The 17,574-nt window shown below is 40.7% G+C and overlaps 1 protein-coding gene across 5 annotated transcripts in view; it reads right to left on the reverse strand.

Annotated features, from left to right (window-relative positions):
• ALCAM (activated leukocyte cell adhesion molecule) overlaps positions 1 to 17,574 on the reverse strand; it is a 123,973-nt gene that overhangs the window by 105,117 nt on the left and 1,282 nt on the right. Inside the window, exon 1 of one of the 5 annotated variants that reach the window (XM_069785586.1) lies at positions 115 to 177. The exons of the other annotated variants lie outside the window; for them this stretch is intronic. Coding sequence (XP_069641687.1) covers positions 115 to 136 — 22 coding nt within the window. The 5' untranslated portion in view covers positions 137 to 177. Of the gene's footprint in view, positions 1 to 114; positions 178 to 17,574 lie in introns of those variants that run through there. 5 annotated transcript variants of the gene reach the window in all.

Below are 17,574 nucleotides of genomic sequence, written 5' to 3' on the forward strand. Positions count from 1 at the left end.
AGCACAGCAGCAACAAAACTAGAAGGAAAATCACCTCATTGACAATGCAGCTGTGCAGCACCTCCATAAATCAACTCCTAGCACAGCCTTACACTCACACAGCTACCATCTTACCACACCAGAGTGCTGTGGTCATTCAAGCCTCCTTGCACAGCCCCAGGCAGCACTTAGCACCCCAGAAAACCACTGCCAGAAGAAACTTGTCCTACCCTGTAATCACCTGCTCACCGATGAGTTTATTAAACCATCTATGTGATCTGGATTCCCTGCTCTAATTTGTCCAGAAAGTTGGGGCAACTTGAGAAGACCTGCACGATCTTAGAGAACAGAGAAAAACAGCCCCACTAAATATAGATATTGAAACCTGGATAAGAATTGAGCCAGTCTAGCAGGGGTTGCTATTCTTAGCATTGCTTCCAGTTAAATAAAGATTTCTGGGTAAATGAAGATATCAAGTGTACCTAGAAAATGCTTTCATTTTCACTGCTGCTGCAATCTGCAGCTGGCAGTTGAGTTGCCCAGTGAGTACCTGGGAAGCAAAAAACAACAAGAAAATTCTACAAGCTTAGAACACTGATCACTGCCACAGAGATTCAAATAAATGTTATCCATCACTTTTAAAAACAGAGGACCAGTCAGGCCACTAAGTCAGTTAAAAAATGAAAAAATCATACTGAGACAGAACAAGAGCCTGACTAGTGCCAATGAAATGCTCTTTGAAAAAAAGGAGGCCAAAATACACTAACTGGTCTATAAAAGCTAGCGTTGAACAAGAAATAACAAATAGTTATGGTAAATAACTATAACATGAACATAGAGCAAGAATTTTTTTCCTTAATTAAAGGTAAATTAAAAATGAGCAAAAACTCAACAGATACAGTAGGCAGTTCCAGTAAAGTTTACAGTGCTCATAAAGAAATAAAAATTAACATAAAAAGACGTACAAGACCACCAGTTTCACCAAAAATTAATTTTACCCTAAGCAAAATAACTGAGAAATACAAACAGATCAAATATCCTACTGGTAAATAATGCCTGCCCTTGTGGTCTGGCTAGCTGAGCAACTTAATCCAACCATTTCTGATAGCTGCAGTTTCAGATACTAGGAACTCTAAGAAACTGAGGATTACGTTGCACACAAGATCTTTTTTAAAAAATACTTCAGTGAAAGAATCTATGCAGAGGTGTGCAACTCTGACTGTATATGCTGCCATCCAGCAGAAAAGCAACAGAAACAAAGCCTGCAGAAGCCACCAGAAATACAATCATAGAAGAAATTCAGTAAGGAAACAACAATAGAGTGTTTGCTAAGAGGTACTTCAAGAATAGGAACATGAAATCTTGTGTACAAACAGCAAATGCTGGCTTGAATGGGCTAGTAATACTGGAAGATTGGCAATTTTCTGGCACAATGCATTCATAGCCTGTCACCAGCAACAAGTAACTTCTGCACCCAAAGAATTTTGGATCCTTGCTGAGAAAGTCAGAAGAAAATAGAAATAACAAAAAAAGAACAAAGTTACCCTTCATTACTATCCCCCTTATCTATAAATTCTGACTGATGATGTGGACAAACTAACCATGCAGAGATGCAAACCTCCCTTAAACTCACAAAGTTGAAAGCAAAGTAATCTATGCTTACAAGTGAGAAAAAAAAAAAAGTGTGTTTGACTAACAAGAATGTATACACCATCATTTTCGTGGTGGGATGAATGCAAATTGTGCTTAGAAATTGAAGGGCTTGATCCTCATCTTTCACAAGCCAATTTTAAAAGACTTCAGGGAAGAGAAACATTTCTCCCTCATCTCCCTAAACCGCAGTGTGTAGAAATACACCACGATAATGTGTAGGCATTTAGTGAAAATTATTACAGCTTCTAACCTTTGCTAACAAGCTTCAGGGCTAGGTAATTGATTATAAAAATGAAACTGCATTTACTATTTGCTAACTTCTGATAAGCAGAGCTATATAATTGATTCTTGCTTTCAGTATGCATCCAATAGCACTGATATGAAAGCCTGTATGTGAAACATTGATATTTTAATCTAACAGTTAATCTCTTTCACTGACTACTTTCCCTCTATGAATGAAGACTGAACTAAAATCGCTGCAAAAAAATTATATTGACTACTTCAGTGTATTTGGTGTTATTTCTGGGTAAATGACCCAAGACAAAATGAGATGCAAAGTTACTTCCCTGGGAGGGAATCTAGGAGTCAGGAGCAATCATAAATCATTGTCCCACAAGTCTCCCAAGCAGATTTGTGTCACATATCTGGCAAATCTTGTAATCCTGTGTTTCTCCTGGCACCACCACTGGAGAGAGCACCCAGAGCTCTGGCAGGACCAAAAGGGAATGGGCATGCTACTTCCACAGCTCTGAAGATAAAGACAGATGTCCACCTCCCCACCACCTTTAATGACTTTCTCTCACAAGACACACAAAAAACACTCCAGCCTTTATTTCTTCCACTTATTCTCTTAAAAGTTGTCTGCATTCCCTTCTCATTTCTTCTTGTTTCAACTTCTGTTCTCATTTTTCTCCATGTGCTTATGGAAAAATAAAAGCCACAACTCCTTTAACATATTTCCTCTATTAAACGTCAGCAACAGTGAGACTCCAACCATTCTCTGTTTTCTCCTTCAACACCTGCAAAAGGACTATAATCTCTGAGGCATAGTTTGGTAGACAAATTCTGATTAATTAGCTGTATCAGAATACTCTGCTGATATAAACACAGCTCGCATCAGCATGTGTATTCCTGCCAGCATAACAAACAATTCTCCCTCCTTCTTCCTCTCCCTCACTTTGCTTTTGACAATGCAGTCTGCTCACATAAATGCATCCATGCTAGTGCCTGGGCTAGTTTAGAAGCATCAGGGAAACACGCATTATATTCTTGAGCAATGTGATCCTCTAATAAAATACTCCCTTTAAAGTCTGTAAGATAATTAGCCCTGATTATTCTACCCAATACTTCATCTGATGTGTTTCCTCTCTAGATATTCACAAAAAACCCCAAAACTTGTGTTTAATGATCCACAAGGAAAAAAAGAGCATCCTTCTCTCTTTTACATAGTCTCCTGCTGGCGTAGAGCACAAGGCTCTCCACATGGTCACTAACACAAATAGGTCAAACCAGAAGACTGAATCCTCATCACACTCACTTCTGATGGACTCTGACTTCCTTCACAATTTACAGCTGATCACATTTCTCCATGCCTTAATTATTCCTAGACTGGGAAATTCTGCAATCAAACAGCTCCAAGGTGTTGTTTGAGATGACAGATGTGCCTGTGATTAAAAGATTCATGTCATCATGCTATTACAGGCATGGTTAGAACAAGGCAAAAAAAAAAAAAAAAAAAATTTTTGTTTAACCCCGTTCAAATCTTCACTCCAATTCTTTCTTTAGCCTGAGCACAAGTTCAAGTCGAAAGCACCATGCCTAAAAATCAATCTTCCACTGATGTGCCTGTCTGCTGCAAATAGAACAGGGCACACATTGGTGTTTAATAACTCCCACTTTCTCCCAGTAAACTTTCTATAGGTCTTGCTTCCTATCACAATTCTATGCACTGTGAGCCAAGATTTTTCAGGTTTCCACTTACATCAAGGCAATTTTTTAATTATTTAAGTCTCTTGTAGCTAGTCGTGGTCATCCTTTCTTCATTTACATTTTACAGTCTTCCAGTCTGATGAAAATGAATTTCCAGGAGTTGGAACAACCTAAATGGTCATTATTCACAGTAATCTAACAAAATATGCTTCACTGAAAGTTAATATTGAAAAAAAACAACCCAAAAAACCAATTCCAAATTAAAACTATTCTGGGAGTTTATTTTAAATAGCAATAACTATAAGGCACTACAATATCTCATTGAAAAGTGGGACACAAACAACACATGAATGGGACTATAACTGAATTAGTCTACACTGCAAAATAAACAAGTAATCATCACAGGATTTGATAGCCATGCATTTAAGCATATCCTAATCTCAAAACTAATAAGAAAGCATAACTATAAAAATAGATCTCTCATGTTAAGTCTCATAAAAGTCTCAAAACTGCAAATCTGCTCGAAAGGATTTCCTCACATTTTAATTAACAATCATAAAAATATTGTGGTGAGATAATCTCAGTTTATATAGAAGCATTTTCTCTATTTAAAATTATACTCAAGAAAGCTTAGTAAGCTGCATAGTCCCTGCTGACAGGCACAAAAAAATTTAAAAAAGCCTCTCTCATATATTATATTTTATAGATGGAAGAATAATGTGTGTGCAATTTAAAAACAGAGGCTTAAAAAGTCAGCCAAAAAGGTGAACTTGCATCACACTTGAGAACACTGAACTAGATCAACCCCCTACCTAAACCATTTCTCTGCGAGCTGTGCTAGCCAGACATCCTCTGCAAGAAGCAGAAACATGCTATGACTCACAGACAGTACCCAGGAGCCTAACAGCCTCTACGCCAGCACTTACAGCTTGCCATGTCCTCCTGGGCCCCCCTCTGTAGGGACCCTGCTACTTCTAGCCTAAAAATTAGGTCCGTAAGAATATATTTAAATACTTGAATAATTTCAAAGCTAGGTGTTCAGACATATGCTGGATCATGGCCCAGAACTGTTGCGTTAGCTTAATTTCTGGATTTTGTGACTTAGCACAATTGCTGTTGTAGGTTTACAGCATCTGTCAACTACTACAGTCTGATGCTCCCCACCTCAGTTATAGACACAGCATGAAAAGGCTCAGACTAGAAAAATGGTTGACAGTTGCAATTTCAGCAGCAGTGGGTCACACAGCTGCACTTATTACAGCATTCATATTAAACAACTAATGTTAGATTTCTTCGGAACTGGTAAAAGTGCATTGTAAGACTATAGGCTGCTTTGTTCCAGAGACTGAGTTTCTTGACCATGTTGAATGACCACAGCATAAGGTGCACGTTACTCCAGAGAACATCTGATAGCTCAACAGGACAGAGACAGACATTTAGGTCACCGAGCGATTATGCTCAGCACATGACACTCTTTCCCTGACACATTACCTCATACACCAAGCCTCTTATGAGGACTCAAAGAAAACATTCAGGGTTCCCCCCCCCCCCACACACACAAAAAAAAGACCGTCAGCATGAACAGCTTTTCGGGTTATCTGTGCCGACCCAAGAACGGAGAGGGGAGGCTACCCAGAAAGGGTGCGTTAGTCCAGGCAGTCGCCCTAGGAGCACAGGCCATGTAAGCCCAGGGTAGGAGCACTTGAGCTTTGAGAAATCCCGGGGGGGGGGGGGAAGCAGATGTCTTCCCGGGGCAGGAAATAACACTAAATTGTATGGCTGACAAGAAGGGAACATGAAGCGCCGAGTACAGTGGCGTGGCAGTACATGGTCTTGACCAAGGGGGATGGCCTGCTAATTACAGCAGGTGAAAGGAAAGGGAGGAGGCAGAGTAACTGCCAAACCCAGGAAAGCGTGTGGCAATATAGGCAGGGAAAAGCAGGCACTGTGTATCTTGAAATTTGGTTCCCCCCCGCTCTCTGGCGTCTTTCCTACCTGCTCCTGCTCCTCTCCCTCAAAATACTCTTACCAAGAGTTCTCCTTAACCCCGCCATTTTCCAGAAAGCTTTCTGTTCTCCCTTTGCAACTTGTTTCACTCGCGAGCAAAAATCCAGCTGCCCTTTCTGCGCAGATGACTTTCCTCCTCCACGCAGACTTCTGCCTCCACAGGCCCGCCGGCCACACAAGGGAAAGAGGCAGCACAGACTGGCTCCGCACCGCTGTGGCTGGGGCCCTCGGCTTCCTTCCTCCTGCCACCGCCCGCCCGCTCGCTCTCCCCCCCAGACACCACTTCCCACTGCCTCTTCAGCGGCCGTGGATGTGACGAGCCAGATCCAAACGCCGAGTTCCCCTCAGGTTCAGCTGACTGTTCTCTGGAAACTCGTGCCCGTGAGATGGGCAAGTCTCGCGCCTGCCAGCTACAGCTCCTCCGGGCCGTCAAAATGGCTGCCCCTCCCGTCCTTCTACAAGCCTTCCCAAATGACACTTCGTCCTTACTGGTTTCTGTCGCAAAGCCCCCGTTCCATGATTTTGCCACATTATTTCTTTTCACAGGCTTTAGGGATACACCTGGTTTAACATGCTGAAGTAAGCTATTTGCCTTTTTTTATTTGTGTATGCCACTCCCTGCAGAGGTGCTGATCCATGTCTTTGGCCCCATCATTGATTACTGAGAGCAAACTTCTTTCAGCTAGTTCCTATGTGCTCCAGCCAAAACATTTGCTTACAGAGCAGTGGGAGAAAATGGAACTTTTAAGTATAAAACCAATCCATCTTCCTTTTCACATTAATACACCCCATCAAGATTCAAAGTGCTGTTCTTGCAATTCTAAATACTTTAGCTTTCCTTAATTGTTCTTACCTCTAAAGCCTTCACTCTCTGAAACCTACAGATCAGAGGCATATACTAGTCAATGACACAGTGAAGTTTAGCAAACAAAATGCTAGCAAAAAGTATTTTCTATTTCTCAGCCTGAAACGTTCCCAAATATCTTTTGATGTTCAAGTGCAGTTTATAAATAAAAAATGCCTCTATTATGTTATTTTGTTTTCTTTAAACCAAAGATCTTATGCTTTTTTTTCTTAAACATCAGATGCAAAAAGAATAAAAAGCAGTGGGTAAGAATTTCAGTATTTCATTTTTGTATCTTTTTCCCCTTTCCTATGATCTTGGAAAGACAAGTTCAGACTCCCCTCCAAATAACATGGCAGAAAAGCAGCAACTTTTTCAGTGTGAATCTGCAAGCCAACTCACTTCACAAAATTTTAAACCTCCACTTGGGTGTGTCATCAGTAGAAGAAATCCCACCCAGCGATACACAAAACACAGTATCTGGAAGGCACAGTTAAAGCCCACACAAGGGCTCAGTCCCAGGGCTAGATCATGCAGCCACTGATTGATGCTCCTCAGCTGCAGCCATAGCTGCGGGTGCTGGCTGACGCTGCCAGGCTGCCTTGAGAGTTGCTGAACGCTAAGCCTAGTCCTTTCCTGCAACAGAGGGAAGAAATACTGTCTCAGAGGAAACACAGCTCCTGCTCCAAGTCCTGGCGGGATTTGGACCTCCCTGAGCTTTCTGACCTGGACATGTGCAGTTCAGGTTCAGATCACATGGTAATTCCCACCCTCTGAGCCTTGCAGGGCAAAGTTTGGCTACCCCTGACACAGGGAGAGCTCTTTAACATAAAATTCATCTGGTACATCTGCAAATATAATTTGCACAAGGTTAAGCATTGCAGACTCGCTATCAGCATGTTGGCAACAGCAACTACCAAGGATGCGCATCCATTGCAGGAGTAGCCCATACAAAATTTTCTAGCCTTGAGGTTGCAACTAAAGTACTACCAAGCAGCCAAAGGCTGCAAAGCATTCACTTTTTGATGTGTAGCTCAAGCAAATGCTACAAGAAACATAAAACTCAACTCATTTTTCTCACCACTGGAGTACCAGAGTTTAGGTCAGACCGCTTGGCATTGTCAGGCATTGGAACAGGCTGCCCAGGGAAGCGGTGGTGTCACCATCCCTGGAGGTGTTCAAAAAAACACATAGATGAGGCACTTCACGACATGGTTTAGTGGGCATGGTGATGTTGGGTTGACGGTTGGACTCGATCTTAAAGGTCTTTTCCAACCTAAACGATTCTACGATTCTATGATTCATTCAAATCCTCTTAAATGAAATGCATGCTGTAGCACTTCCACCGTGGCTTAACAGCTTGGGAGTGCTGACATGTCCAAGGAAAAAGTGGCTCTCCCAAGCCACTCTCAGTCCCAATTCACAACAGTTCCCTTCTGTCTACAAAAATCACTGTTAGAAAAGCCTGGCATACAGTGCTACTTACTCCAGAGACCATTGATCACTTTCCTCTTTCATTAAATGATATTTAAAAAAAAAAAACAACCAAACAAAAACCCAAAACCAACCAAACAAAAAACCAACCCTCAACCCACATCCAGTCCTCACTTTTCCCTGAGCAGAGGGAATCAAAGAAACTTTGTGGGGTTTTTTTCCTTTAAAGTTGTCATTGAGGAAGATAATGCAAAACTGCCAAGCTGAGCATTTTATTAGCAGATGGAAGATTTAGGCCTTAACCTCACACCTGGAATTAACGCAAGCCTGGATAAAACTTTTTTTTTTTCCCTAGTACCTATCTTTCCCTCCTTTCCTAAAGATGGAGTAATGGTTCACCTTTAAAGAAAGAAAAGAAAAAACCAAAACAACCAAAAACCCCACCAAAAAACTCCATGGAGACTTTACAAAAATGTTTAGCATGAAAATAAAGATTTTCATTGCAATACTCCCCTTAAAGCTTCTGTTACCATTTTCAATTAACAGGGTCCCTCAAGTTTTATGCAGAGTTTACCATGCTTTGTCACAGAACTTGCAGACTATGAGACACCAACCTCCTTCTGCGGTTATGAAAAAAAGTCTGTGCTGTACAGTATGTCCAAAAAAGTAACAAATATTTATTCTATTGCATGAAGAGAGCCTCCTCACAAGGAGTCATGGTCCCCAGCATGCTCAGCTCTTTCATGCTTACACGAAAAGCTTCTCAGAACAATCATTGCTGTTTACAGATGATGACACCTCGAAGGAACACTAGCAAACACTCGAAAAGCAAGAAAAAGCAAGCTATTTATGAGGCTTTTGTGAATTAGAATCCACACCCCAAGAAAAAGCACCCCACCATACCAAGAGGGCTAGGTTTTTATATGTACTTAGGCAAAACTTCCAAATGTGAAGCTTATACATGGCCCTCAGAAGTAACCATATATAGAACTCTAACAATAATTCACTGCAAGAAACAGTTGAAAAGCACTACTTCTGCCCAGAAAAATTAACAAGCTTTTGAGCTGAACCATCAACTTCAGTCTTCAAAACTACTCCCACATCTAATAAAACTGGACAGTAAATTCCAGCTAAAGACGATTCACCTGCCTCTCCTCCTCCGGGTGCGGATATCGCCCCTCACAACACCCTGCTTCTTTCTGGGTAAAGCTTCTGGCAGCTCACTCAGCCATTCAGCATTCATTAAAGAAACACTGCGTTATTCATTCCTCTATGCCCTGTGCCACTGATGCAATGGAAAGAGAGGCAAAGATCGCGAGCATACCGAATATGCTGAAGTCCATCCTTCCTTATCGCCGCTGTACTTGCAGATGGACCTCATGATTAAAAAGGGACCCACAGAGTGCTTTGCACACCATTCAGAGCAGGAGAAAAAATGGGATGCCCCTAAAGTAAGGGGATACCTCTCTGCAGCAGTTCAGAGGGTAACCATGCCCCCAGCAAAAGGAGGGAATTTCTCATGCTTGGGAAGAATACAGACCCTTCCCTTCCCCTCTTATGTAGTGGAAAGGAAGCAGCCACCATGGCCACTATAGGTGACCACCATTACAGAGAGTTTCTGACCTCTGGCTCTTGAGTTGCATGCTGTCCAAGAGTAACTCCAAAGCTGCCCTCACCCAGCCATGCTGCCACGGTGGCTGGAGCTGTGCTCCAAGTCCCCTGCAGGGGACGATGACAGCCAGCAGGCTCTGCAGAGCCTAACGCTGCCAGCATGCTCCAACACCCAGCTACACCCCCACTCCCATGACAAGACCTCTGAAAAAACGCAACTCTCATTCCCCCCACTCCTACCCCTTTGGCTCTCAGGCAGACATAATACATCTCTTATGGCCCTCTGATATACCAACATTTTGATGCACAGGCCAGAAAGTTTGCCTTTCCTGGTCCTATAGCAGCTTCCTTGTGGCTGCAGACACCAAGGGCTTATAGCTTTTTTGAGATAAGGAAAGAACTTTCTTTCTAACAAAGCAGGCATACACCACGTTAAGATGCGTCGAAGATGCCAAATAAATTCTGTGAATCTAAATTAAAAAAAGGTTAACCTGCTGCTTCTACATCCATGGTTATCACCCTTGCAACTTGCCACTTATTTTCCACTATCTCAAAAGCTTTAGAGTCCTCCCCCTGCCACCCCCAGAAGCTGTGCAGAAGTTTTGGATTTAACACTGCAGGGTACTTGAGAAAGTGATAAGCAACGACAAGAAATGACCTGCAGATACAACTGAGTCTGGATGAAATACCAGAACCTGACCCTTGACAAACCTGCAGGTAAAATTTCAGAAGCTCCACTCCGACATCAGAGATTCACGTAGACACTTAGGAATTTGCTGCTGGGGGCACCACATGTTAACTGGGGTTAAACCTTTAGGGTAAAGGTTATACTAAGGACTTAAACTTCAAAGCTAAGACAGAACCTGTTGCATCATTCAACAGTAGTGCGATGAGCCAGGTCAAACTGAACTGTGGAACAGTTACCCCTCCAAAAGGCAAAGCCCTGTTACAGAAGCCATGTCAAGAGCTAAACTACTTGAGCAAAACATTTTCTGGAAGTTTTAAATATTTAACAAAAAAATGCACTTATATTGATGACAAAGATGCAAAATGTAAATTTATGCAACACGAAGTCACTGTCATTATTTCCTTATATATTGGTGACTGTTTTAAACAGTAGAACTGTCTGCACAGAAACACAATAGTAAGAAATGTAATTCACTCATAAACAGAAGCTGGTGGGACATTCGTAATACTGACTTCTTTATTGCTTCTGTGTGTAGATAGGGTGCAAGATTAGCAGTAAGTTGTGCAGTAGTTTGAGAACTGAAGAGTAATGTTAAACAGACTTGACAAAAATCTCAGTCATGAATTAAAGTTGGAAAAATTATCCCCTTGCTAACCTTTCAAGCTGTCAAGTATAAGATGCAAATGTTTTCTTGATTTACGTCACCAGTTGTCAGCACATGACTTTGTTGGCAGTATCAGAAACTTTCAACTTCCCTAATTTGAGAAAGCAAATCCCATAATGCTGTGTCAATGAGTGAATTTTAAGATAATACTTAACCTATCATCTTCTCTATACGAAAGCACTTGTTATACAACTTGATGTGCAGTATCAGGAATGAAGGAATCTATTCAGAATCCTTCTCTCTTCTGAAGTTAACCAGCTACACTGAAGTTCCCCAAATCCTCCCTAAATATTCCATTCTTCATCTTTTTCTCTTCCATGTATGTCTTTGTAGATGTAGGCCATTAAGTTCATCTCTGCTCTCCAAAACAACTAGAATAAGCCAACAAACAAACACAACTTTTTCTGGATGAGTCACAGAACTCACTTGGCTAAATGCATGCTGGTTTCTACATTTCATGAAACAAAATGCCACACCAAAATGGAGTAATACCTAGGCTCTAGATAATCAACAGCAAAATAATTCAGAAACTGCAATTAAAGAACCACATCTCACAAATAACATTAAAACCTCACACTTGCATTCAACTGTCCATTTTTAAGCCCAGTTCAAAAAGGCATTCTCTGTAAGCTACCCAGTTAGAGCCTTATGTGAACATTTACCATTCCACCTCACAGATGAACTGCATCAACCCTCTCGTCTTTCTAAAATATGAGCCTTAGCAATTCTTCCTGGCCAGCATGATAAATTCACTCAACTCCACAGCGAGTTCTTGAAAAATAAGTTGTTCCACTTTCTAAAGAAAACCCCCAGAAGTCACATTAAAAAAAACAACAACAAAGACCTGAAATACGTCAGTCAGTCGTATACATTTAAATGTAGCTGTATATAAGCTACATCTGTTTTGTTATCCAATATCTATGGTTATTTTCTCAAGTTAAATTGAAAAATTAGGAAAAAATATGCAACTTCTGCAGCAAGTCAAATGATAAAGGGCATTTGTGCAGGATTAATCTGACTGAAGAATAATGCCGAGTTCATTACAAGTTTACTTGAAGGCTACTCGATTTAAAGGATTTATTTATTTATTTAAGAAGGGGCCGGTCCTTAATGGGGCTTCATAATTAGTGTGAAAATAGTCTGATGAGAAATAATATTTTAAACAGAAAATGATGCAATTAAAATATAAAGTCCTAGGTTTGCAGAACAGTTATCGGCTTTCTGTATGTACCTGTTTCTGTATTAGAGACACAGAATGAGTTAAAAGCATACAAGCACATCCTTAAGCTGGCTTTCTTTTACAATAGCCCAGAATCCAGACTCTGTTTACAGAACGGCATACATATTCCAGTTTTCCTTTATGATCCTAGAAGAACTTACTGGAAGAATCGCTTTTGTTAAATAAAGGTCCTACTTAAGACATCTTATTGGAAACATTCTGCCTTTCTCTTGCCACAACAGTCTATCTAGTGCAATCATTCCCTTATCCCGTTTGTACCCTATTGCATGCAACACCACTCTTGGCCCATTTCATCCCTGGAAAGTACCCTCTTTTTACTCTAATTCTTTTTGAGTTTCTCCATGAAGCCACCCCCCCCCACCCCAGCAAGGAAAGGTCATTTCAAAACCTGATTCTGCAAGGTATCCATTTAAAACACACACAATGCCTTGCTGCAGAAGAGAAGTATCTCTGAGTCATCTTTTTGGCTTTGCCTATTACGTGATTCAGATTTGTCCTTCCTTCTCCTTCATGCAACAGGAAGCCTGTGACGAAAGTAAGATGCTTTCAGAAACAAAGCCTTGCACCACAGAACACTGCAAAGAAACAAAAGACTTTTAACATAACTTTCAAGCTGAAGCCAGAAGTCTGGGAAAAGCAGAGATGCGCTGCTTCTAGCAGTAAGGTAGTGGAGCTCCCTCTATTGAATTAGCTGCCAATATCTCTTCAAGTTTAAAAGATGCCAGCTACGGTCAGAATCAATGTTGTGTTTTAAACCCAAAACTTTCCAGCCCAGGCAGCTGGGATGCACCCACCAGCCAAGGGAAGGGGACAGCCACCACACAGAGCTTCTCACACATGCCAAAATGTCACCAAACTGCTGGGGCTTCAGCCCTGGGGACTTCTGCTATCCATGAGACCCGAGGAGATGTTTAAAATTTGACTGATGTTTGAGCACTTTCCCTCAGAGGCAAAATAGCTGCGACCAATACCCATGTTTAACAATGGCAGAAGGTGCTACAGAAGGGGCTACGACAGCACAAAACGCAATGCACAAATGCGGTTCAAGCATCTGAAGTTTTTCTTCTCAATAAGGGGTTAATTATACAGAGTACAACTTAATTGAAAACAGATAACATGGATATATAGACTGCTGAAACACTCATTAAATCACGGAATGCACTTTTTGCTTGTTATCAAGGGAACAGCTTAGTATTTCCATTGCTATTGAAAGCACTTCAAATGCTTTCTAACCAAACGTTACAGAACTGTTCTAACCCCTGATAACCTCTAAAAATCATACCCTAAAGCTGCAGGAGCGCTCTCTCCACTGTTTTATCACTTTCTCTCTTTTTTACCTCCCAGAAGAGGCATATTTCTTATCAACAACAAAAATACCAGTTCAGTAGAAACAGCAGTTGTTTTAATAAGTAAATATTTATTTGCCTTTCTGGAGACCTATATGTATGATAAGAAAAGCAATTTAATCTTAAGCTAGGCAGGTATTCCTCAAAAAAGCTGCCACTTTGGAGCAATAGATTAATATCTGCTGGTGTGGGACAAACTGCAATTCAAGCCATCCTCAATAAAACACATTGGGGAAGAAGAAAACCAAAACAAAACCAGAAAAGAAAAAAGGAAGAAACTTGATCTGATCGCTGCCGGTAGTGGATTGTTAGCATACTAATTGTACTGCAATCTCCTCTCTGTAAGATGCGATTCATTTTCAAGCATATTAAAGACAGGAATGTACAGCCTCCTTTAGTATTCATCCTGTTCTTATTAAAGAAAAGATACCAAGATAAAGAACATGTAGGTCACAGCCTTGTCTTCAGGGAAGATAATGCTCAACAATTTCCAATCAAGGGGAGTTGTTAATATTCAGTTTTTCCTGGAAAAATCACGTTCTGCTCGAGTCAATTCTAATTATCACCCTACAGCATTTACAGTTCTTGAAGAGTCTCTCATTTGAGCATCAGTGCATGGAAGCGTAACTATTTTTCTTGAAAGCAGAAGAACTCAAGAGAAATCAGCACATTGCAACAGGTCCCTAATTCTCTTACAAGTGTGGTGGCCTTGCAGTTTACACGCCTTTTCTAATAAAAAATGATTATAGTACCAGAGGAAAAAGCTATACACTAGCCAACCCAGAGGAACCTTGAGGAGCACTGAACAGAGAGCCTGAAGATTATGGGGTTTAGATACAGCAGTATCTCTCAAAAACCAATACGTAAAGTCTAGCCCTGTCTCAGAGTCTGCAGAACTAAATAAGACCATACTAAAACAACCATACTACTAGTGATGTGAAAAAACAGTTTCCACAATCAGCATGGTAGTATAAAAAAAAACCCAAACAAACAAAAAAAAACCAAACAAAAACCCACAAACCTCCCACATGTGAAACAGCCATGCAACAGGTACTGCAGACCAGACCTTGAGCCAGCTTATCTGTGACCATCATGCTTATAGTCATGTAGTGCAGGTCACAAAAAGGGAAAACTGAATATTGATCATCTAGCGTTAGGAGATCCAATGACAAATTATAGCTACTGTAATGTTCGCATATTCAGTATCTCAAGTGTTAATAGGCTCAAAGTACATACAAGGTAGGCTCAGCTCCTCCGTAGCTGGTTTCCTATCCAGCAATCCACTTTTGTTTCATTCAACCAGTCCAAAACCACTTCAACAAAAAATATTCTCCAGAAAGTCCCTGTGATAGGAACCTACGAAAAGCCCATGGTGCTGTGATGAGGTATGACCAGCCAACACATTAAAGCTATTGCCAGTACAGTAATATTGTTTTTATATGAGGTCCTTCTGCACCATATGTAATCAGATATGACGTCATGGAAATCTGCAGTGAGCACTCTTACAGCTTACGACTATAAGCCACACTACAGAAGTAGGCTATTTTGAAGAAAATAGAGAAGATAGGTTTATCCTGGTCACACAGTTGTAATCTGCATTATGTAAAACACTTACTGTTATTTTCTTTATTTTCCCCTTCATGTGTCACCTTGCATAAATATGTAGAAATTATGCTCCCCAAAACTTTCTGCTGGAAATAAGCCCATGAATAGCTTAACTTCTACAAAGACAGCTGAAACTATTTACCCTGGCATTACATATTAGCATCCTAGGTTACTTTCAGGAAGGAGAATGGATGCTACTGTAAGGAAGGGTATTACTCTTACACAGGTTGGAAAGTGGAAATAAGATATCTTGGAATTAAATATGACTTACGACAGAGGTATTTATTTCATGAACATAACAACATATATATTCTCCAGTAAAAATCAATGGGCTGAAATTTCAGAGATTTACAGACCTGGATGTTTTCTGTTGTTGCTCTCTACCTTATGAGAAGTGCTAGAAACCCAGCAGAGGAGGGGAGAGCACAAGAAGAAAAATAATTTATGTTGAGAGACTTTTCCAGCATATTCACACCAAAAGGGGGGAAAAAAAAATTTAAACATATCAGACACTTCCCAAAGCAAGCGATTTAACAACTTATAGCTCACTTAAAAATGAGTCTGGCTTTGCTACACCTGTGTACCGGACCACAGACACATAGCATATCAAAACATATATACACGGTGCAGACGTTTCCTGACTGGAGTTTCAGAAAACCCATGTGAACTTCAGATCTTAATACAGAAAACCAGTTTCCCTAGATGAATGTCACACCAGATATACCAGGCAAAAGAACGTAGTCAGGAGTGAGAACACAGTAAGTGTCATGTGAATGACAAGACTACACACTACAGTCTCATTACCCTTACGCAATATAGCGATATGTAACAAGTCTTCAGTAATAAAACATAGTATGAGAGACTGAGCTCCATAGTTACAATTTACCAGAAAGCAGTGGGAGGGGGAAGCTTTACAAAGGTCATGATTAAGCTCCTGATTAAGAGCTGACTTTCTCCTCACATACAGTCATTTCATCTAGAAAAGTATGAGATTTTAATTGGTATTCTCATTTAGTCTGACCTAGAGTTAGTCTCCTAGTACCAAATGCGGACTTGGACCCCCTCCTTTTCTTTTTTTTTTTAAATGGATATCTCCCTGGTCAGCTTATTCTGTGAAGAAAGAAACTGAAAATTTCTCATAAGGATCCCCAGTCAGCTTAAATATTGCTGGATATATCTATACCTCATGCCCACCAACTTTTAATATGCTTTTAATAGCTTATCTATTGCTTTCCATATGCAAGCCTGAAATGGAATTCCCAAAAGCCAAGCACCATGATAGAGTAATATATCCAGAATTTGTTGTAGATGATAGCAAATTAGCTATCATCTAAAATAGCTGAGATAGCAAGGAGGAAAAAAATGTGAAGTCTACAGTAATATCAACACCTTTTAATAGATATTTTTAGATTTAAGTATCTTTTATACTCCTCAGAATAAACAGAGAACTAGAGGTTTAAATCTTATATTAGGTTTTCCAGGCATTTTCAGCAGTGCAGGGAAAATTTCTAAGGTGAGGTGAGGCTGGTTTCTCCCCATATGTATTTGCTTACACAGTTAGCCTGAGCTTCTCCTTGAGGGGGCAAGGAAGAAACGAAGAGCAGAAGGAACTAGGTCCATGGTTTTACCTCCAACCTATTTAGATCATAGGTGGTCAAGTCCCATCTCTTCATACACCTCCATCAACACAACCCTTGAGATAAAATATTTTATGGTTTCACGTTCTCTTCAATGGGAAAACGTAGAGAGTCACACGCTATCAGCGAGATCATTTTGTATTTACTGGGATAAATCTCCCCACGGGGGCCAAGGCTTGCTTCTTAGAAGGTGAGGTGCTTATCTCTCCGGATACTCCCCATGCCTTTAAGGTTTCATAAAATGAACAATCTTTCCTGAAGACTTTTGCTACATCACAGGAACCAGTATTCTTTGCAAGCTCTGCCACCCAGACTGATATTTTTTTACGTCCTACAGCGATTATACATTGTATTTGCCAAAGCAAAAGCCGAGCAGAACAGCCTGACATATTGCTTATGGTTCCGATATTGCTTTTGGTTCTGTTTGGAGCTTTTTTACTATTCTAATTGAAATTAAAGCTTCGGCAGCCTTACCTTCTTGCTGTAGCTCATTTTCTACTTAGCTAGAGCTTGTAGAAAACAAGCATAAATACATCTAGTGAAAAAGGTCTGCTCTTATCTTGCCTTTCGATGAGGACACGCTGCCTGTAAATGGTTAACCGGAGAGCACGTAATAAGGAGGCAGAGGCCAGGAATGAAAAGCCACCAACTCCCAACACTTCTGCAAAACCCTTCGCTGTTGCAAAGGCAGGCAGAGGGAGGCAAAGCCTTTTCTTAAAGCAATACAGAATGTTACCACAGGCTGACGCTCTTTCTACAAGAATAATGAGACGGTTTCCGCGTCGAATGCAGAACTCCTCACTTCACAGCTTTTCCCTCAGACTTCACTTTCACGCTCAATATTTACAAAATAAAGCCTACAAACACCTCATGGCCAAGATATTCCCAGAACAATTAGGGTATTTAGCACTCCCGGCGCCTTCCCGCTTCCCTAACG

Source organism: Haliaeetus albicilla, chromosome 6 (assembly GCF_947461875.1).
Source record: "Haliaeetus albicilla chromosome 6, bHalAlb1.1, whole genome shotgun sequence".
Classification (NCBI taxonomy): domain Eukaryota; kingdom Metazoa; phylum Chordata; class Aves; order Accipitriformes; family Accipitridae; genus Haliaeetus; species Haliaeetus albicilla.